This window comes from Lupinus angustifolius, chromosome LG13 (assembly GCF_001865875.1).
Source record: "Lupinus angustifolius cultivar Tanjil chromosome LG13, LupAngTanjil_v1.0, whole genome shotgun sequence".
In the NCBI taxonomy this organism is placed as follows: domain Eukaryota; kingdom Viridiplantae; phylum Streptophyta; class Magnoliopsida; order Fabales; family Fabaceae; genus Lupinus; species Lupinus angustifolius.
In genome coordinates, this window is record NC_032021.1 from 5,316,556 (window position 1) to 5,340,277 (window position 23,722).

General features: G+C 34.4%; 2 protein-coding genes across 6 annotated transcripts; one reads left to right on the top strand and one right to left on the bottom strand.

The window, feature by feature from the left end:
- Nucleotides 766–22,623, top strand: LOC109325317 (peptidyl-prolyl cis-trans isomerase CYP59-like). 3 transcript variants are annotated; one of them, XM_019557603.1, is made up of 14 exons: nt 766–1,056; nt 1,134–1,251; nt 1,796–1,846; nt 3,406–3,497; nt 3,604–3,703; nt 4,517–4,639; nt 4,807–4,884; nt 5,004–5,050; nt 5,139–5,194; nt 6,290–6,330; nt 6,766–6,868; nt 7,011–7,143; nt 7,242–7,755; nt 7,810–8,116. In XM_019557603.1, the coding sequence occupies exons 1-14, from the start codon at nt 854–856 to the stop codon at nt 7,921–7,923; spliced, it is 1,773 nt and encodes a 590-aa protein (XP_019413148.1). In that variant the 5' UTR covers nt 766–853; the 3' UTR covers nt 7,924–8,116. The 3 variants fall into 3 exon arrangements, with proteins under 3 accessions (XP_019413148.1, XP_019413147.1, XP_019413146.1); XM_019557602.1 differs by adding an exon at nt 22,612–22,623 and having other exon boundaries at nt 769–1,056; nt 7,242–7,972; XM_019557601.1 differs by having other exon boundaries at nt 769–1,056; nt 7,242–8,116.
- Nucleotides 8,936–22,355, bottom strand: LOC109325316 (ATP-dependent zinc metalloprotease FTSH 12, chloroplastic). Of its 3 annotated transcripts, XR_002105119.1 has the most exons (20): nt 21,811–22,355; nt 20,537–20,721; nt 19,273–19,499; nt 18,560–18,837; nt 16,978–17,055; nt 16,622–16,864; nt 15,909–16,049; nt 15,641–15,808; nt 14,484–14,596; nt 13,126–13,342; nt 12,478–12,549; nt 11,662–11,781; nt 11,470–11,586; nt 11,207–11,383; nt 10,863–10,982; nt 10,695–10,769; nt 10,084–10,191; nt 9,370–9,450; nt 9,109–9,254; nt 8,936–9,057 (listed from the first exon to the last, which is right to left on the bottom strand). XR_002105119.1 is itself a non-coding variant. In XM_019557600.1 (19 exons), exons 1-19 carry the CDS (start codon nt 22,198–22,200, stop codon nt 9,177–9,179), a joined length of 2,985 nt encoding a protein of 994 aa, XP_019413145.1. In that variant the 5' UTR covers nt 22,201–22,355; the 3' UTR covers nt 8,936–9,176. The 3 variants fall into 3 exon arrangements, 2 of the variants coding, with proteins under 2 accessions (XP_019413145.1, XP_019413144.1); XM_019557600.1 differs by having other exon boundaries at nt 8,936–9,254; nt 18,560–18,834; XM_019557599.1 differs by having other exon boundaries at nt 8,936–9,254.

Genomic DNA, 23,722 nt, shown 5'->3' on the forward strand with positions numbered 1-23,722 from the left:
TCTTAACAATATAATCTCGTCTATTTTTTTGGAAATCTTTTTAAATTTTAATAAAACTATTGTTATTTAATTTTAACAAATATACACTAATTACATTGTTTTTATAGAGGTTACGAAATTTGTAATGTAGTTAAGGTAATTTAGTATACTTTTGATTTGATGTAAATATTATCTAATAATCATTTCATTAGGTGAATGCTTTAGCCTATCTCCCTTATCTCTTCAATTATTTCAGATTTATTTAATAATAAAAAATATTTTATGAAAAAAACTTAATCAGAATTGACTTAGAATTATTATTTAGAAGAAAAAACTAAATTCAATAAAAAATAACCTAAAAGCCTAAGTCAATCCTTATTATAAGGTGATCCCTAATTTTTTTAGCTCTGATCTGAAGATGGATCCCAATTAAATACTTCTTCTTAGAAATTTTTATTCTGGTAAAAGATATATTATAAATTATTTATTGATGAAATATTTATTCCTTTATATATGATTTGAAATTGAGCTCTCAAATTTGTTATATAGAATGTCGATAGTAAATAAGTTTATCTAATTATTATTAAGATTTTTTTATGAATTGTTTCAAAATTCAAATGAGTAAATAATTGAAAGAAAGAAATGTTTGGTAGGAAAATACCAAAGATGTATTGTGGCATGGCTTTCCAAGTCCCCATAAAACAAATATATTGCTTTATACAACAATATTATTAGAAGACGCAGAAACATTGAAGAGTTAAGGCCGTAAACAAATCCAAGACGCAGAAAATTGACCCGAATTGTGATTTGAGAAACCCACTCAACTCAACTTCACCTCTTCTCTCAACCTAACAACTGAGTTAACTCGTTGGCCATGTCGGTTCTAATCGTAACAAGCTTGGGAGACCTAGTCGTAGATTTGCACACAGACAAGTGTCCTTTAACCTGCAAGAATTTCTTGAAGCTTTGTAAAATTAAGTACTACAATGGATCTCTTTTTCACAGTGTTCAAAAAGATTTCACTGCTCAGACCGGTGATCCAACCGCCACCGGAACTGGCGGTGATTCCATCTACAAGTAAGTAACTACTTCTTAAACCCTAGACCATTCAATTATGATTCTTACACGTTCATTTCTGATTTTTGTGTTTTTAGGTTTCTTTATGGTGAGCAAGCGCGCTTTTTCAGCGACGAAATTCATTTAGATCTTAAACATTCTAAGACTGGAACATTTGCTATGGCTAGTGCTGGAGAGAATCTTAGTGCTTCACAGGTATGTCATGCTTCATTATTGCCTTATTGCATTGCTTTGTATTATATGATAAGGAAAGCTATACTCGGTTCCTTTGAAATTTGATTTAGGGTATGTTAATTTAAGCTGTGATTTTATTGTATTGCTGTTTCGTTGGGGTATTAGTAAAGAGCAGAAGCTGTAATAAAGCAAAGCTGAAATTTCAGCTTCAGTGACTGAGTAGCTATAATTTTTTTCTCCAGTTTTGGAGTATATTTTAGGATAACTTTTTTTTTAACTCTTAAACAAACGAACCTTAATTACGCTCGGTTTTCTTCATGTTTTAGAAATCATACTGACCTCCTTTGAGGTTTATATTGTCATTGCACTTAACCCTGAAGTTTGTGTTGTCAATTGTCATTCATTTATACTGCTTACAGTTACAGCATATAACTCAAGTTAGGTCAATGTAACTTCTTAAACAAAGGTGTATCAGATACAGTTTCAAGGAATTTGGTGTAGTTTTCCCCATGATTAAAGAATATATATATACAATTAATATTGTATTGTTTGTTTCTGTCTTCAGTTTTATATCACTCTGCGTGATGACCTTGATTACCTTGACGGAAAGCACACAGTAAGTTTTCTATGCATCTTTGCTTTCTTTGTTATACTTGGGTACATGTGCTTGCTGACATCAATTACACTGAAATATTTAACTATCTTGTAGATTTGAATATAGTAAATTTATTGTAATTTCAATTCCCCTACCCATTTTTGTTTTTTACTTTGTGTAGTTATGACAAGGGGTTAAGTTAGAGAATGATTGAACTACTAGCTCTATTTTAGTGTTTAATCCCATTAATAATGATAACCTTTTATTAGCGTTTAAGCATTTTGTGTTTTACAAAGTAACACAATTATCTTTTAGTTACAGAAAACAAGAGTAAAAATAAAATATAATCAATTGTAAATTAGCTCAAAAGAGCATATCATCCCTCCAGGCTTATACAAGATATTCATGTGAGGGAGATCTTGCTTTGTAATCTTTATTTGTCAAGTTGTCACCCTTCTTGCACATATTGAGGCATCTTTTTGAAGGCTTATGGATTTTGGAATGCTCACTATAAAAGTTGTAATTAGTGTTAGTGCTGTTTGAACCAAACATTGTGTCATTATAGTTATACTATTAAATTATTAGAATAATAAAATTGCATCCATGTATTTATATAAGTTGATTTATATTATTTTGATGGAAAATATTTCTCCCACACCACTTTTTTTGGTGTAGTTGGTGTAGGGAAGAGAAATAGGAAGATATGAAGAATATGTGATTGCTGAATTGATGGGGAAGGAAGAGAGAGATAGAAAGAAAGATTACGTGTAAAAAGAAGTGTAGTAAAGAATTTGTAGGAATATCCTAACTCAAATAATGTGAAAATAAGTGATTTCGGAACAAACTTAGATAATATACGCTGCATACCTTTGTTTCTAAGGAGCAGATGAATATTTTGGTTCTGGTACCCGTTCCTTAAGTAGTATGTCCTGATCACCAATTACATTGCTTTTGACTGTCGAATATGTTTCTTTTTAAAATCCTTTTAAGAAGATATTGAAAGAGAAAAGAGAATGCTGAAAATGGCTGTCTATTCTATCACTTGAATGTATGACCTAATGTTGTTTCTGCACTTATGTTAATTGTTTCTCTTAGCCTAGAAAACATTGATTAAACATGTCACTCGCGGGACCTCTTTTCACCAGACAAATCATATGATTAAAATCGTTTAATCAACAAAACAAATTGATTAAAATGGAGGAAATCCTCATAGCTTCTTGAATAAAAAGACCAGGGGTACTGCTGGTTGGAAGGCTGGGGATTAATTTATGGGACAGTGGAAAGCATTTTAGTTATATGATTAAAATCATATGATTAAAACCGTTTAATCAACAAAACAAATTGATTAAAATGGAGGAAATCCTCACAGCTTCTTGAATGAAAAGACCAGGGGACTGCTGGTTGGGAGGCCGGTGATTAATTTATGGGACAGTGGAAAGCATTTTAGTTATATGCTTTGTGTACTGAATTTTTTTCTATAAACATGTTTTCTAGGCTGTGAGAAAGCAAAATGGACGTAGAGCAAAGCATTTGTTACAGTCTATGGAGGTTATGCTTTTGAAATTTGTCCATTGCTGCAGGTTTTTGGTGAGCTAGCTGAAGGATTGGAGACTTTGGCTAGAATAAATGAGGCTTATGTGGATGAGAAGAGCAGGCCATATAAAAATATCCGGTTTATACTCATTGTTCTCTACTAATAAATGCTGTTTGTAAATTGTGTTTTCTTATTTGTCTTTTCAAGAATGTAATGTAATCATCTTCTTGAATTACTTGAACAGAATCAAGCACACATACATCTTGGAGGATCCTTATGATGATCCTCCTCAGCTAGCTGATATGATTCCTGATGCTTCACCAGAGGGAAAACCTAAAGATGAGGTAATAGTAGTACTGTATTTGGTATCTTGAAATGAAGTATAAATTGAAAAAGCAAAGTTATGGCCCCCTTCTGTTATAAACCATTTATTGTGATGATGAACCCAATTGGAAATTTTTTTGTTCATTCAACTCGTTTTTCTTGACTTGTGCATATAGGAAACTGAGAACTTCTTTAGACATGCTTTAAAGAACTGAGTTTGCAATTACATAAATTAGGCTTACAAAAATGTGACAACAAGTCTGTTTGTAGTTGAAACTTTTCTCTTGAGGCACTTTATAAAAATGCAGATTTTGAAGACTATACTAGGGTCAGTAAATACTTAGCTTGATATTTCTCCTGCTGTAATGTTTATGCTGTTGCCTGTGAATGGTGCATTTGGAAATGCTTGTATTTTCCAAGGAAGCTATACTGTCAGGTGCATTAGGATAAGATATATGCAGAGGGATTTGGAGTTATTCTGCATTTATGTATTTGTTTGGTTTCAGCACTTCTGTTGTATATTATTTTCCCTCTTTTAAATGAATTTTATTTTTCTACTAAAAATGGTTTGCAAAAAGGTCAAGATTTTTATGCTACATTTTGGAAGTTGCAACAACCAATTATGAACTGATTATGTGATATTTACATTATTTTTTTCACACAGCCAATGTATGTCTAATTTGGAAATACTGGGTTTACTTATTAGATATGTTTAAACAAGGTTATGCATTCATTATCAATTCAAACATTATACTGAATAATTTAATTTTACAGTCTTCCATAAGCAAACCTGTTCAAACTTTTCAAGACATGACTTAATGCAATTTTACTAGGTTGATGATGGTGTGAGGCTTGAAGATGATTGGGTACCCATGGATGAACAATTAGACCCATCAGAGCTTGAGGAGGTTATTAGAGATAAGGAAGCACACTCTAGAGCAGTTATACTTGAGAGTGTAAGTATATGATACATAATTTTTTTATTACTTGTGTTACTATGGTCCGATGCATTATTCTCTTTAAATCCTTATTTTAGACTGGGGGTGTTCTTGATTATGAGATTAAGCCTCCAGGGCCCAGACAATACACTGTTCATAAATTGAACCTTTTCATCCTTTTTTAGATCGGGGATATTCCTGATGCTGAAATTAAGCCTCCAGATAATGTACTTTTTGTATGTAAATTGAACCCAGTTACTGAGGTGAGTTATCTTTTTTGCTGTATTTTGATCTGTACCACATCCTTTTTATTCCTTGATTTCTAACAAGGTAGCATTCAGTAAGTTTTTTATATATTAATAATTTTCTCTTTGAATTTCAGGATGAGGACTTGCATACAATCTTTTCACGCTTTGGAAATGTTTCCTCGTGAGTAATATTGAGAACTTGACTTTAGCACATTTAGTAATATCATACTGTACATACTTTAAGTTTCACCTGAAATATTTGATGATAGGGCTGAAATCATCCGTGATCACAAGACTGGTGACAGTTTATGCTATGCTTTCATTGGTCAGTAAATATTTCCAACTTGCCGTTTGTGTTAAATTTTTTAATTTTAATTGCATGCAGGAAATGTAATGTTCAAGTGGTTATTATTTTTATCTCTCTTTAAGCATTGCTTTTATCCCTTCTATATCATTCCAGGTTGTCAATTATGCATTATACAGAAGCCATGAATATTTACCTTTTCCCCCTATTTTTTGTTGTTGCGGATATGCTTAACTTATATGTAACTATAAATAAAGCCTCTGTTTCCCCATCTCAAATGTCTTACATGAGATTTCTCAGTGTTATAATATTCATTTTCCTAGTTTTAAGAATAATTGAAAGGGTATGATGTGCAGAACACTTACATATAGAATCTTGTTTGTGAGTTTGATCTTTAGGATCCAGTTCATCATATTAATCTTTTATAGCCTCTTATCAGGCGGGAATTGAGATCCATAAAAAATGACAGGGGAATGTCAAGGCACTACACAACTTACTGGGGTGTTAGATATTCTGGTCTTGAGATATTATGAGGGCCAATTTCTCAGAGTACCCTTTCCTTCATAAGGGCTAAATGACAGGGAATTTTCTGAATTTGAGCACCGTTAAGGCCTTCTTGATTCCATTCATAAGTCAATGAGGCCTTAAAAGGACTCGAATTTAGAAAATTCCCGATCATTTGATTTGCAAAAAAAAAAAGTGTAAATCCTATGAAGAAACTGATCTTGATCTCTGATAAAATTGTGGATATATGAGAATTATGTAAATGAAAAATATCTTATTGGCATGGAATGACAACTAAAACAAACACCTCTGGCCAAAAGGTCCTACTAAAATTTAATGTGCCATCTGTTATCCACATATGAAGAAAGCATGGTCTTAAAGTCAGGTAGCCGTGATATATACGGTATAGATTCCCTATATACATAATCAAGATATCATATTGATTTCCTTCAAGCACATCTACATTTTTGTTTAGAATATGTAATTTCTAATATTATGATGATTTATTTTTGAAGTTTAGATTGTATAAAACCTACTCTGTAATTGGAAAACAAGTGGTACTCTGTTGTTACAATTCAATCAACAGTATTTAATGTTTACTCACTGTGACAGAGTTTGATGACGTACAGGCATGTGAACAGGCATATTTTAAGGTATGCTGAAGGTTCCCAAGTATCTTTGTACTGATGAAGTATCACCTTTCCTTTTCTGGGAGTTAAATGATTTTGTTTTGCTTCATGCATTTTGAATATTCTATTAGGTTAAGTTGGTTCTTTTCATTCATTTTTCACTTAAGTTTACTTTAGTAGAGTTGCAGAGGTCATGTCTCATAATCTTTACTTAACCAACCTCCAAAATAATAATAATAATGATAACTTCGTTAATGTTTCAACTACTTACATGTTTTATTTGTTATCCCTATTATTGTCTCTCAGTTTTGATTGAGCTCTTAGATTTAATGGGTTGCAGAGTTTTTTTCTTCTTTTCCAACTGGGTTCAAACAAGCATTTTAGTTATATATACATAAAAATATTGGTTTAATCAGAAACCTATCTCCCTAACCTTTTCTCTTTCACTGCCCCCTGCAGATGGATAATGCTTTGATTGATGATCGAAGGATACATGTGGATTTTAGTCAAAGTGTGGCAAAACTGTGGTCACAGTACAGGCGGAAGGATCAAAAGGGTAAAGGTAAGGATAAATATTTCACTGTGTAAGCATTTGTTTTATACTTTAATTTTATGGCATTTTGCAGAATGCCAATGTTTGATTGTGAAGAGTTGCCGCTTCCCTCTGTCGACTGTAATATTTATACAATATTTATTGACTGCAGGTGGTGGTTGCTTTAAATGTGGTTCTACAAATCATATTGCCAAGGATTGCACTGGAGATGATACAACGAAACAACAACCTGCAAAATACATCTTGAAGGATGATAATACCCAACGTGGTGGACACAATGCAAGGTCTGTACTTCTGATTGCATGTGTCTTTGTGTTTCTTTTTATTGTCTATGCGATTGATTATAGCTGTTCAACTGAGAAATAACAATTTCATGGTGCAGATATGAAATGGTTTTTGATGAAGATAACACCGGAAGTCCTAGGCAACACATAAAACATCAAAGGCATGACAGGGATGACCAAATTGAGAAAAAAAGTAGGAAGGAAGATTTTAAAGTTCCTGTTCGTGGAAGTAGTAGGGATCAGGAGATGGTAGGCTTAAACAACAGAGACAGGCATGGTGATAGAAGCAGAGGTCACCAGGGAAATCGAGATGATAAAGCACGATCTGAAAGAGGTACAAGAGATTTGGATTCCCACACTGATAAGAAAGACAGAGAAAAGCACATGGCAAGGCACAGAGGTGATGAATACAAGCGGAAAGATGAGCCAGACTCAAGAAAAAGAGACTTGGATGATAGATACTCAGAAAGACAGGGTAGTGGTGATTATAGGAAAAAAACAGATTCTAGCCATTTGGTAGAAAGAAGGGATGACAGAGATAACAGGAAGAGACCCGAAGACAGTGGACAGCAAGATATGAAGAGTGATCCCAGACGAAGAAAACGAAGTCCGGATGATGACCACAGACATAGAAGGGAGGATGAAGATCGCAGACATAGAAGGGAGGATGATGATCACAGACAAAAAAGGGAAGAACATGGACATGAACGTGGACAAAGAAGAAGGGATACTGAATCTGATGACTATCCTTATAGGAGGCATCATGGTGACAGAAGATAAATATTGGTTCATTCTACCCTAAGATAGAACATTTTTCAATATCATGGATGTTCCGTTTGTTTCATTATTTCTTCTGCTGTAGGCTGTAGCAAGGTTCGATACCCTTATTAATGACTTGAGGACTGTTATCACTTTCACTTTGCTACTTAATTTTATATTTGTGCGTCAGGACTTTGATTGCTATTGTTATTTTCTAAATGCTCAAATTTCTATTGCAAAGGGCAAACATAATTAAATTTTGAGGAATAATTTATCTGTTAGCTTTGCCAAACAAATCTCTACCAACCTGTTAGTTTCTCTGATTTAAAAAAATATCAAATTGGTCCTCAGATTTTAAATAAGGCCAAAATCGTTTTTTTTTTAAATTGGGACACTTTAGTTAATGTTTGGAACTATTGTAACCCATATTTTAAAACAAATATATGGTAGCACATTTAAATAAGTTCCCTTAGAATAAACATTCACCTTTTGCAACTAATGCCAAACATCAATCTAACCTTCATGCCTATAACTAATATGGAGGCTGTATGCATTGGGTGCAATGAAGAACTTGCATCATTGGCTGAAATTAGCCTCTTATTTTCTATTATCTTTTAATGCACTAATCCATTAATACAGATAGCAAAGGAGAAAAATCACTTTAAGCTAAGTCAACGATTGAATGGATAAGAACTTATGAAGTGTTTGCACTGCTAGGTCATAAAGAGCAAAATATTTCATCATATTGAGAAGAAAAAACCAATTTTGTTTTTGTCCATATAATTGTAAAGGTTTCTTGTTACTCTTGGTTGTAATATCAAATCTATACAAATCATTCCACTAGATTCAACTTCAAACTTGCAAGCATTCAAAATATAACTGCAAAATATTGAGGGCTTAAAATCTTCCCTTATTAAATGAATTTAATACAACCACCAAAATTGGATACATAATTTCAATAGTGACTGTCATACAAAACTATCAAGTATGCATTCTAGCTTATTCAATTAAGCAAGACCCCTTGAGATTTTTGACAGGTCTTCAAGACTGAGCAGCATAAGGAATTCATCAATTGAGGTATCTACCCCTGGTACATTGAGGAGGAATAGGTAAAACTTCAGCTCCACTATATTCCCCTTGATTCCATACTTGTTCCATTAATGTGCATGTAATGGTCATCTTCCTAAAGAAAACTAACACCATCACCAAACTTATTTATCTGGCTCTGATGAGAACTGTAGGAAGGGAGGCTGTAATATAGAGATCAGAATGTGTCAACATCGATGGAGAGGAGCAGGATATAAATCCGGAGGCTGATATCGCACACGATCATTATGTGGGAATGGTCCGTCCTGCATTGATTAAATTATAGTTTACTACATCGTTTGGAGGAAAAAGATGAGCAGCAGAGTTGCTATGAAGGGAAATAGTTACAATAAAAGTATAACACATTAGCAAAGAAAGTACCTGTTCTACGTTTAACTGGAAGGGCTTCACAAAGTCCTCAAACATTACTGGCGACAATCCCTTCAATTTTTCTCCAACTTCCTATGGATGCATACAGCAAAAGATGCTTAAAAAGGGAAAATATAAATGTTCATACAGGAGAGAAGAAAAGACAAGGTAAGGATATTATTTTTAGGTGGGCTAAAAGATCAATCTAGAATAGAGTGTGAAAATAGCGCAATGATAATGTTGTTTGCCTTGTGCCCTAGATGCCATAGGTTCAAATCCTGGAAACAACCTCTTCGCTTGTGAGTAAGGCTATGTACATCTACCATCCCCGGGCCTAACTTAGTGAGAGCTTCATGCGCTAGACTGCCTTTTTTGTAATAAAAAACTCTGACCAAGTGGTTCCATTCTTCAATACTAAAATACATTTATCCACAAGGTATAACACTGTCCACTCTTCCAAGCCCAAAGAGCTCTTGCATGAGAGCAAGTATTGGATATAAAACCATTCCTGGACCTCCTTCTGGTAGGGTTCCTCACACTAATGATTACCAAACCTTCATGCTCTTCAATTCCATAATTTGGACCCTTGCTAGAAGTTACAATCCAATCCCCCACATTTCTCCTTATATAGACTTTTGTAATGGGCTGACCCGCAATCAAATGCATTACACAGTTCAATGAGGATAATACACCAAATAAAAAGTTAAAAATAGGAGCATAGCATACCAATCCAGTTATTCTTGATCTCTCCAGCAGTTCCCTTGCAACCAAGTCCAGGATATGCCTATTATCCCTCAAAGCATTCATTGCAAGTTCTTCTGTTTCTTCAATGTACTGTAATGACATAGCAATGAAACAACTTAACAACATCGGATATGTACCGAGAAAATAATATAATTACAAAGGTCATATCAGAAGACATTTCTTCAGATCTTAGTTCAAAATTGCTGTACAGTTCTAATTAAAAGTGAACGTAAGCTGCAGAAACCTCTATACAGCTAATTAAATCATCAATGAGGAAATGAATTTCTGTAATAGATAGAACATTTTAAATTTTCAACAATTATGCTCCACTTTTATAATATTTTATTTCCCTCTTGATTATGTAGAAAAAAAATCAAAATCCTGCCTTGGTTAGTACTCTCTTTCTAGATCTTGTGTACAAATATATCATGTTCATGTTATGCCGCCATTTGTGTTAGCATCTGTAGAATTCGAAACACTAGTTACACACAACAGGAGGCTTTATTACAATCAAGAGAGAACTTGCATATGCTTAGAGTTCCATTCAAGTTCACACAACAAAGATTGATAGATAGAAAGCAAATCAGAATTACCCTTGTCAACTCCCGTGAAAAGAGCTCAGACATCTCTAGTGTCATATTGGCAGGAATAACTTGAGGATCGTCCCACTAAACATGAATGAAGAGGTAAAAAAAGAATTACTTTCACATTGCAGAGAGGAAAGTACTGTATATATTTGGTACTGCATAGAAGGAATATACTCTATATCTTATCAACTCGCCGTCTGAACTGTCTGGTCGATCATCTAAGCCAATCCTTTTTGTTAAACCCAATAATCCCAACCTTGGATTTTGAGGGCTGATTACCATCTCCCTAGCAATCTGAAAACAAATATCAGTGAGAAAAGCTTACTGATTAAAACCAAAATTAGTATATTACCATTTAATCAATAAAAACTTTTTTTAAGAATAGACTTTTGACCCACTCAGCCACATAGTCATGCTGCAATTGTCTTAAACTCGGCCTACAATAACCATATCTATGGTGTTTATAAGTTATTTTAAGGTAGCAAAAAAACTCCCAATGCTAGATATATACTAATTACCTTTGTTATCTTTTCTAGATCATCTCTCCCTCCATCAGTTATATCATCACCAAATACAACACGTTCAGCACATCGGCCACCATGAGCCACTACCATTTGCATCCTCATGTAACCAAAGGTTGTATAACCTTGGTCAACCATATCTTCTCGAGGGTAGAATACAGATATTGCAGTTTCCTGTTTAGGTTGAACAGAAAATCCTTATAAAGTAAAATAATAATAATAAGTCATCATTCGAATAATGCTGTAACAAGACATCACACCTTGCCACCTGGCAGGAGCTGTGAAAATGCATGCCAGTCAAACCGAGGAAATAAGTGAGCTAACACCACATGACCAGCTTCATGGACAGCAAGAAGTCTCCTCTTTTCAAAAGATACCTATAGTACAGTAACAAATTCATCACGACGTGATTTACTGTCAAATCCACAGTAATAAATCAAAGATACACATACACTTTCTTCACATTTCTGTTGCTCTTCCTCAGTTAGAAGGACACCCATACCCTCAAGCAGTTGTTTATCTAATACATCAATAATGTCTTCCTGGAAAATTTTGGAATGCCCTTTTCTCACCTGCAAGCAACAAAATTGTATGGTTAAGATTTTAAAAAAGGAACAATAAAAACTAGAATTTCATATTGAAAAAAAATAAAAAATGTTTAGGTGAACATGACATAAAACATATTTGCCATGTTAAACATGAAATATCAAGATCAGCAACCAGCCATTAGTTGGCACTATGATTGAGATATTCTTAGGTGCACCTTGAACAACGGAAATCCCTTGCTTTATACCTTTATGTGTGACAAATCAGCTATAGCATTAAGAACGTAGTTAAAGGGGGAAACAATAATGTAATGGCCCACAAAGCTAATGAAGCACACATCCACTAAAATTTTCAAGTGTCTTTAAAGCATCCACCAAATTTATTTTTTTATTTGATAACTGCCTATAAATCTTCATAAGCAAAGAAACATCCAAGTAAAAAAGTCGTATTTGGAAAGAATGCATGGAGGGCATCTAAAAGGTCTGAAACCTTGTATGTTAGAATAAGCAGGGCTCAGCTATAAGAGTAATTTTATGCAAACAAATGCTATCGATATACAATCTTATTTTTCTCTCCCTTCATAATATATAATATATAGCAGTTACATCGAAAGGCACCAAGGGGAGCTAGTGCATGCAAGCGTTTTACCAGGGCTGACAATATGAACATTAGTAGCATATCAACAGACTTAAAATATAAGTATCTATGCAGAATAAACCTACCGACATTATTGCTGCTTCGTTGACAAGGTTTCTAAGATCTGCTCCTGAGAATCCAACAGTACGGAAGACAAGCTGTCGAGAGGCAGAAGAGATCAGCCACAGTTAGCACAAAGAAGATAAAGTCTTGCATACATTCAATAGACTACACAATTTGGAGGACATGAGAGTGATAGAAGTCCTGCTTACATTGTGGCACTTGTTTACAGGATACTCTTAAAGCATATTTCGTTTTGACCATTCAAAAATTCAATTGAATACTACTACCAAAATGTGACTAATAATTTCATCACTGGAATGCAATGTCCTGAAAGTTTTAAGAACCTAAACAATCTACAGAATATGTTCTACTATTGCTCAACACAATCATTTTAACAGCCCATTCTTAATTTAATTTTAAATTTAGTTCATAATAGCTTAAGCATGTTTGAATGTACTCGATGCAAGCTGTTTCACAAAATGGATCCTTCTTATCTTTCTCACAATAAGCAACTTACTCAAATTTACATTTGTGTCCCTTTCAACTTCAGTAGCCTCTGTATTTAACTATTCCTCTATATGTTGATGTGTGTGTTTAGTGTAGGCAAGAAATCAATTTAAGTGCTCAATAGAAAAAGAAATCAACTTAAAATTGGTAGATAAACCATATACCTTTTCAAAATTCACATCCTCTGCAAGTTGCTTTCCAGAACTATGCACGCCAAAAATTTGAACTCTTTGCTTGGCATCAGGCAAACCAATGTAAAGACGACGATCTATACGCCCAGGACGAACAAATTCAAGATCTAATTCATCGGGCCTATTTGTGGCACATATGAATATGACAGCTTGTCTGAGGGAGAGACGGTCAATACCCGTTTTTTCCTTGCTAATATAATGAATAGATGAGGGGCAAAAGTCATTACAAGGAAAAATAATCAAGAGGAAAAGAAATTCCTACCCTATGCAGCATAATACAAAATGCTCAGACAAACGAACAAGACATACTCATCTTATAACTTGTCTAAAAGTGGTTTGGTAGGCAAGTATGAACATAGATAGTCAAGTATTGGCCACCTTTTCTAAAACAGCAGGTTGTTAAATTCTTCATTAGCTTCTCGATTCTCTTGTTCTTTTAGTATCCAGAGGTTTGTAACATTTCTAAGTGGTTAGATTGTTGGGAATGAGCTTTTTTTCTCTTTGGGTGGTTGGATCACTCTGTATCTTATAAGTAATAGGTTGTGCTTTTTATTCAAGGAAGCTTAGCATCATCTCACCAAATGATTTCTTTAAACTTCTGAATGATACTTACGATACACTGGCTATAATAAAAATGTTCACTACAGGCCTACGACATTGTTTCTTTGATAGACATGTAGGGGTTGGCATGCTTTGTTGCACAACACCGTCTCTTAGGAATTGGGTTTGGCTTTATCTTTTTTGTTTGTTTATTAGGATGTCTTATCCCCTTGCTTTGTACTCTACACTTCTCATATAATAGTTAGAAGCTTATGAATGATTTTATGTCTAACAGGCCCCCTTGTGAGTAAGTGCCCTTCAGCTTGAAATGTAGACAATGACAGGCTTAGTTTACCTTGTACTGAAACTCAACTTTATTTAGAAGACAAGGATCCAACTCCAGTGTAATACATCATAGAAGCTCTGATACTATGTGAAGGACCATCTCTCATAAAAGCTTAAGCTTGGTAGGCACAGGCTTATGTATGGTTCATATCTAGCACTAGCCTTTACATGTTACAGCAACATAAGATTACAGACAACATATGCTCACTATAGAAGCCAACTTCTCTTCAAGAACAAGTTTGAGTACTAGCTTGGAAAGTTTCCTCTCACACCAACAAATTGTTCAGTCTGAATTCGGTCAAAATACAATTTCATTTTACTGTTCTATAACCGAAGATGATGCCGTATCCCTCGCCATGGCTGGGATGACTCTAACCAACCAATATGAAAGAGATGATGATAATATATATTTCACTTATGTAATAACTCCCCAAAGTGATACTTACTCCCCATCAAGCTGTGCAATAAGAGCCTCAAAAGTTGCCCTTCTTCGTGGATCCTTCCTAGCATGTCTTCCAGCAATAGCATCTATTTCATCCACAAAGACAAAACAAGGTGCCTGCAGAAGAAGAAAGAATAAATTTCACAGGTAATATTAAGTGGAGCAAAAAATGAAGTTTGTATAGGGAAAGTAAAATAATTTTCAAACGGTGTTAACTAAGTTTAATTCCAACTTCAGATTAAAAACCCACTTAAAAAGTTAACTCAATATATGTTTTTTCCAATGAGTTTCTGAAAATAATATGACTCAATAAAGAAAAATGGTCTAATTCCTATTCGAGTTTGCTAATATGCTACCTCTATGAATGCTTGACTACTATGAGGGGAAAGTAGCGTAACACAGGAAAATATTCAGAACAGCTTTATCAAAAATAAAATAAAAAATTGAATAAGAAAATCCACCATAACAAAGCCAAGGAAGCTATCTTATCTACTTATACTTGTCTAGTACATTTTTTCCTCTTTATAATAATTCTTTTTATCAAAACGTGGTCTTCTGCATGTTAAAGCTCCAGAACGAATGTTTTGTATTTGAAGCAATATACTACAGAGTTACAACAAGCTCCCCACTTGAATCTAGAAATTTGAAATTTCTTGAGAGAAATTCCTCAGCCATCGGGAATGTATACTACATGATAAAACACCAAGCCGACCCTACCTAGTGGGATAAAGGTTTGATTGTTGGTATGATATAATTTGCAAATCCTGAAATTGTAGGGAATTCCTGAATCATACGAATTTTCCTTTTTTTTCCTATTTATGAAAACTATTATAATTGAAGCATATATTTTGGGATATTTACAATACTCAAAATCTCCATCCACTGCCACAAGGCTTTAGTGGACTATATACTCAGGACAAACAGTTCTGACTTTGATAGTTACGAAGCAAATAAATGAAGGAATGCGTTCATATTTTCAAAATTGTACAAAAAAGATTTGCAACAAGCTACAACATCTAATTTCCATTTGACAAATAGTATCACACAACACCGGGCATGAGCATCGCTAACAAAGAGTATGTAACATAACTTACAAGAGACCGTGATTTGTCATTATAAATTGCATTTGATATTACAACTACCTAATGCTTAGTTACTTACATTTCTCCTAGCAATGGAAAACATCTCATTGATCCTAGCTGCTCCACTTTTTTCACTATCTGTGAACTCCGCACCAGAAGCAAAAACAAAAGGCAATCCACCTTCTTTTGCAAGTGTCCTGGCAAAAAGTGTTTTTCCTGTTCCTGGAGGTCCAGAGAGTAGAACACCCTGCATTGTGCTTGCTCATCAAACAGCTTAATTGCTATGATGTCACTTATAACAAAGCACTGAGGGGGATAACTGGCTATTCAAATATAAAATATCTTACCCGCACGAACTGAACACCCTTTTCATAGAACTGCATAGGATTTCCCATATAGATCATCAACTCATCAAGAAGATCCCAAACATCACCCCCTAACACAACTTCCTTGTACATAGATTTTGTTTCACCAACATCTCCAACTGGCTGTGACAAATAGAGGAACATAACTAATCTTAAAACTCATAAGTAGAAAATAAATAGAAAAGATGTAATACCGATGTAGAACCAGATGCTGCATATATCAGCCTTTAGTATTTCAGTGGAAAGAGCATAACTGCTGTAAATGAAGTAAATATGTGTCGCCTCCAAAATGAAAAGATCAAAGGGTGGCCCAACGCATGAGGCTCCCACCTAGTAGGGTCCGGGGAGTACAGATTTATACAACCTTACCCTCGAAAGAGAATAATTTGTTTCCATAATGTGAATCCATGACCACCAGGTCACAAGGCTAACAGCCTTACCGCTGCGCCAAGGCTCACCTTCTAGGTCTAAAATGAGAAGATCACTTAATTTAAATATAAATTCATCAAATCAGGATTCTAATGTGAAGTCTACATCCCTTTTGCATTTGTAAAAAAAAATCTATTGGAACAAGAATATTTCATATGCCTAAACAGAACAAATAAAAGGGACATTTTATAAAAAAATTCAACAAAGTTGAGTAATTTTTGTTTTGTGGCCTCTTTCCTACAGTTTATTGGAGATCAAAAGCTTACCATGATGAAATTTTCTGCATAAGCCATATCAAAGAGTTGGTTATACTTTTTGTAAAGAAAACGGCTGGAGGTGATGTGCAGAAGCATCACAGACTCCCTTATAAGCCAGAGAATTAGTATTCCAGGTAACAATGCAATGACAACTTTCATAAAATAATGGATCTGTTTCTTCTGAAGAAGATCTACTTCAGCTCCAGAACTTGTAATCATCTCAAACAGATAAGGATCAAGAGGGATATCAACCTACCACACATGAAATGTGTCAATCAACCGGACAACCAAAAGGAATAACAGCTGGAAAACCTTGGAGAAATTTGAGATTTTTAATCAGCAGTAACAGTATTCAAGAAACTTACCACAAACTCCAGTGGAAAACCTTCTTTCATTGTCACATACAATCTTTTTAAGTCTTCAGTAAACACAATAGCTTCTACCTGTCCAAAAGAGTTTAGCTCAGCAATCACCAACTGACCTAACTTATAAAATGTTAATGTACACAAAATTTAACTAGCCATAAGGACTTCACATGGAGATGATAAAACAACAGGGACACTAGACATTCATATTTGAAATCAGTCATTGCAAATGATAATTCAACTACAAAAATTGAATTTCCAATGATATTGCCAGATATCAAAAAGATGAAAATGTATTACTATCAAAAGGTTAGCATGGCAAGATTTAAACCTTGGCCCTACGTAGTTGTACCCTCAAGTGAGTAAGATGAAATCAAGGCTACGTAGTTTTCTCAAAAGAGGAAAAGAGGAGAGTTAGAAAGTGTGCACATGGATGTGGGTATTTATAACCTCTGGATTGTTGTGTGGTCACTAGGATTACTTGATTCTTAAGTATCTTCTTTTGTAGATAATCTCCCCTTGATCTTTATTAGATTCTCATAGATTGATTCCATAATCTGATGACATGATAACGATATGTGGGAGGAGATGGTCAAAAAAATTAGGAAGATAGCAAATGAGACATGTGTCTTGTTCCCTCATCTTCCCGGTTTTCTCTGTTTCTATGCTAGAATCAGTTCTATCTCTCGTTTACAGTCCCGAGTAGTGAAGTGATTTTTCTAAACTTCTGAAAAAAGGTATTTTTTTAGTCTTTTCTCGGCATTTGATAGATGACCATTCGGCATTGCTAAATGTTGTGGAATAATGGTCAGCCATGAGTGATAATTGCTAGTTGACCCAAAGAATCATGTAGCTATTGATCCAATCCAGTGAGTCAGTTTGCAGTTGATATATTTAGTCTTGATATACAGATTGTTATTCTAGTGTCAATGGAGTTGCAGACTGAATACTATGGCCATTAAAGGACTTTGATTGTGTTACTGGGTGCTGTGAGATCTAATATCGTCTAGACTAACCGGAAGAAGTTAAAGGGGTGTGAATTGGTTTAGATGGGCTGAGTAGTTTTAGGTCTAGGTGTTCTTTTTTTATATTTGTGTGTGTATTTGCAACAAACTCAAAGTAAGTTTAAGCTAGAAGGGGAATGCAAATACCAAGAGAATGGCAGATTCATCAAAAATGTACCAGGTGTTATGATATTCACCAACTACAATTATTAAAGTAGTTAATATTGGTTAATTAGACATGTAATTAGGCCTTGAGTAGCTCTTGTACTTTATGCACTCCTAGTATAAGTAAGATAAACAGCGTGTACACAATGCACACAATTTCTTTCAAATGCATCTGTTTCAATAATTATCATATCTTCGAATGTCAATGGAGATAGTGTTGTTTATTTATGGAACATTGGCTAATCACAGGAATTAATCCTTTCTAGGATGCATCAATCTAAGTTATAGAATTCAATCCTTGCATATCATATTCACACATTTGCAAGAATAGACAGCAAATTAAATTAATAGCATGCATCCTGACCAACTTGAAATATGAATATTATTACAGGGAAAATAGAAATAGAACTCACCTCAGAACTATCAAGTTTATCAAGAAAATAATTGTAAGGGAGTTTAGGACGATAGTGCCACCATCTCTTAGCTATCCACAGAGCCCTAGTTCCCTCAGTACCTGTCACCTTTTCTGCCACATCCTTGCGAAGACTATTTTCCACCTCTTTCATGTCAAATTCAACTACGTATTTGGAATTTGAGGAATCCATTTGTTCAACTAGACGTTCTTTTCTAAGGGTTTCTCTCCATTTATGAAGCCTCTCACGCCATGTGCTCTCAGTTTGAACTTCACCTGCTTAGAAACATTAAAATAAACACTGTTAAGAATGAAAAAGATGGAGAGTGTGTGGCCCCATAGGCAAATCACAGATAGAGAGATGAACTCATTCCCCGAGTCCCAACAAAGTTGCTTTGAATTTGATATCATAAAATGACAATAACCAGCCTATGGCTTCGGAAGAAATCAGTTTGTGCAATTAAGGATATGGTATTGGATGTGCTTACTAAGCATGTTCAAAAGTAGGCGACACAATGTATGCTTTTTGTGGGGAGTCAAGACAGGAAATAAATAGGAAGCTAGACATGTTGAGATAAGCTTCAGAAGTACATGACTTTCGTTAAGTAGAGGTACGACAGAGTATTTGGAATGTAAGTTTAGCAGGAGATGAGAGGAGACAAAATTCCTCAAAAATAGAATAAAATAACCAAAATTGTACAAAGTAAAGAGAACCTGAAATGCCCAAGCCTTTTGTTAGTTCTTTCTTCTCTTCTTTCTTTAGTCTTTCATCATCCTCTATAATTTTTTTTACATGTTCCTCAGGAGCCTCTAGATCATCCTCCCATGCATCCTCTCCAACATAAGAATTATCATGAACAAGAGTTCCATCAGGTCCTTCAATAAACTTTTTCATTTTCAGGCCTTTTGGTGTCGTCTTCTTCCATATACCCTTCTTAAATCTGAAATTAAATAATTAATAAAAACCCAGGATAAATGGGCACAATACATTACAAGGTTCAGTATATGAAATGGTTTATTGTAGTTTAGGCTTCAAATAGGTATGGCAATGATTGGATTTTTTAACGGTCATCAGTGGTTGGAGGAAAACCTTCACCACTAGGTTTTATGGATTTCAAGTACAATGTCAGGATTGTGAGCAATAAAGTACATTGATAGGGTATAAAACAATAGATAGGATCACTAAATTTGTGGAGGATACTTTTATTGTTGACTGAATAGTTTGATCATGGTTAAAAATTGCAGTTGAGGTTACACCCTAGTTACTGTTATTGCAAGTGCTATGGCTATTGCACTGTGGGTTTCTGCTGATGCAACGTTGAAATTTTAAGTTTTTGAGTTTTTTTAAACAAGAGCTGCAACATTGTGCCATTGCAATTATTTGCAGATTTTTCTTGAGAAAATGATCACCCATAATTGTGGGGTGATGCCGCAACAGCAATATTCAAGCTGTATTAAGTGACACTACCCACAGTCTGAAACCATGCCTCTGATGCATCATCATCCATAGCTGATTATAAATGTTTAATCTTCTTTGACCGCCCAAGTCCAAGGTTATTGAACATACAGTATAAAAATGCCTTTGTCAAATCAAGAAATTATCCTGTAGTCCAGACTCCAGTATGCCAATGATGATAACCTCTTTTTATCAATGTCAGCCTTTTCTTTCCCTTTATTTTATCAATTAACATGTCTTTTCAGAAGATGCTAATTTTAGGCTTCAGTTCATGCTAGTGTATTGTTTCAACTGATGACTGGTCTACTTACTAACAGTATGGGGATTTTTACCATTCTATTTGATTAAAATCATATCTTAGGAGGAATCTAGTGAAAGAACAATGTCCATACAGAAGAAAGAAAGAAAATTGGAACAAATATTCATTTTGTAAGAAATTACAACAATAACAATGTTAGTTGCCCATAGCATAGAACAAATGAGTATGTTAGAAGCATTGTGAATATATGAGGATTGACTTACCTTCTAATGTTACTGGGGGATGGCTCAGGAATTAATGCTTCCATGTAAGCTTCTGTCAATTCTTTTTTCTGGCGATTCAGATAAGGTGCTTGAATTGCTATGTATATTCCTCTACAAGTAAATGCCACAACAAATATATAAAGAACTAATGCTCCGATTCGCTTAGGTTCCCAGTTCTTAATATTCTGGAACAAAAACAAGCATCACTATTTTAGTTGACATTAAAAAAATATGGAAGAATTAAAAAAAATAACTGAAGCAAGTTGAATGGAAAAAGCAACCAGTCCAAGATTGCCATGTTGGTACAAAAGTTGAAATTACATCTCTTTCAATCAAAATGTTCAGTATGGAGTAAATGGTTCTAAAGGGAGAAGAAATACATAAATGCCGAACAGTTATTAACCTAATGCAACTGATCAGAAAATTCAATACTTTGAAAATAAATTTCTAATGAATACTTCCAGAAGAGAACATAAACTGCATGTAAACAAAAGGATTTGAAAATCAACCATGAGTATAGAAGGTCATAAACACAACATTACCCTATTGTGTATGTAAAAGGAAATCGGATGCCACTGAAATGAAGGCATCCACTGAACCACACACAACCACAAGCTTTTGGCTAGTCATTCTCCCATGAATCACGGATATGACATAGGGGCACAAATACGATATGACACAGACACGTGGATACAACAAATTTTAAAAATTAGAAGACAAGACATGGTTTTGTTGCAATACACAAAATCAGTATAAATTAACAGTACAGGATATAAAATTTAAAAACAGAATTAGTTTAAAAGTTAGCACAAACATAACCAAATGCTAACATTCACGATTCACCTATTAATGTTATAAAATTCAAAAAAGTAATAATTAAATTGTATAATACAACTAGGAATACTCGATAAAGTCTGTGAATTCCCATAAGGATAGGTGCACATGCACACATCTGTTTGAAGTGTCTGCACTTACATGGTTGCACTTGACTGTGGAAATTAGTATTATTCGCTCATTGGCATGCACAGCCTCATGCTAAGTCAGTAATTGATCTCACTCAAAACCCAACAAACAAAAGCAAAACATAACTCTCCTACTCTTAAACAAACAAAAACATTTACTTAACTAAAAATAACACAATCACACACAAACAAAACACTATATATCACACTCTCTACATCAACCAAATCCAAATCAGATTAAAAACACTCCCTTTTTTCATTCAATAAATGAAATTTAGAACAAAATCAAACTAAAGTAATCAACTGAATTACCTTCCAACGTTCCCAACGGTTCCAATCCACAAACTCAGATACCCAATTACTCCCAAACCTTCCAAATTCATCTCCACGTGCCTTCACTCCATCAACAACCTCGCCAACCTTACTAACATTACCAAAATCTTCCAAGTCAAAACCTGCTTCCTTCTTTACCATCTCCCCAAACTTCAACCAAAACCGCCTCGAACCACGCTGCAGCGATTCGGAAATGTCAAGCCAGGGAGCCCCATTTGGGTCTGCGGAAGCTGAAGCTCGGAACTTGAGCTTTCTTGTTGTGGTTGTGCGGTAGTGGGGTGTGAAAAAGATTGGATTTTGAGAGGTTGGGGTGAGTGGTGATGATGAAACTAGAAGTGGGTTTGACCTAGATTGGAGAATGAGGTCCATAACAATGGGAGGATTTCAGAGAGTTGGAGTGAAATTGAGAATAGGCGCGCTTTTCAGCTCCTAACTAAGTAGTTTCGTTTCATGAATTGGGAATTTTATGGGTTTACAGGGTTTATCCATATCCTCCTATCCAATTTCTCATACATACAAGGAATCTGAGTTTCAAATAATTTCTTTCATGACATTGCATTTTAATGTTATTAAGAGTAAAATATTAGTTTAAATATTTGATAGACACCAATTTAATTGAAATTTTTTATCATCAAAATAGTCCTTCAAAATATCAAATTTGCCTTATGTTGGATTCTTGAGAATAGGGATTATATGGGTAGTGTTTACACAAGTTAACATCCACATCTAGTTTAGTATACTCATGCCAGTAGTGATAAGTATTCACACTTAATAAAATAGATGATATATAATTTGAGCATAATAAAAAGTATAGTTTATATATAAACTATATAGTAAATTAATTTTATAATGTATGGATGTGTATTATGATATTTGTCTCCACTTCTATGTTATTATTGTTGGTAGTATTGTGGCCACCTACAAGCCCGAATAGTTTTGTTATCTCTACTTGAGACAAACATGATATTCCATATGTATCTCGTGTGGTATTCCAAATGCATGCTTGTTAGTTTTAGTGATGAATGTGATGTTCATTTCAAGTTTTTAGGGAATGAGCTGGTGGGGAAAAATCTTTGTAGAAGTTAGTTGATGAATATTCAATCTTTCAAGAACTAAAATGATGTTTGACTCTTTTAATAATAGGTTTAAAATTATACCTGCAACTAACAAATTGTTGGGTTGGATGATACAAGTTCGTTTCTTCCAAAATGATTTGTATTTGAATCTTGCATATAGAGAAAATTCCCATAATAGGTGTTTTTAGTATAAAGTAGAGCCAATCAAATCAGTTAATAATATAACATATTTGCATGAGTTCTATAAGAAACATGATAAAAATGGCATCTTAACTACATCATGCTTATTAATGGTTTGTTTGCGAGTTTAAATTTGGAGGGGAAAGAAAGGAAAGGGAAGGCTTGAGAGCCATCTTGTAAGTGTATTTCATGTCTTCCAAGCCTTCTCCTTCTCTCCACTATTCTCCAAAAACCAACTCGCAAACAAACCCTAAAGTGTGATTATATTTTAAAATTGAAAAAAAGATATTGCAAAAAGGAAACATGGACATTTAATTTGAACATGTTAACACATTCGGGGAACAGAAGAGATGTAAATCCTTGAGAAGGTCATTTTTAGAAGGTCACACGAGAAGCACTTGTCCAATTCAGTCAATATTTAACGGCGAAGTTAACGAAAGTGGTGATTCATACTGTCATACATGTCAAAAACGTTAGGGCTTAAGAATGTGTTTTTAAACGTTGGGAACTTGGGATGAATACACTATCTTCAATTGAAAACTTGCTATTTTTGAAATCCTAAATTAGTGCACAAAAACAATAGAAAACCGTTTAAATTTATAATAATCATTTACCTAACATCAAGCTTGTTGTTG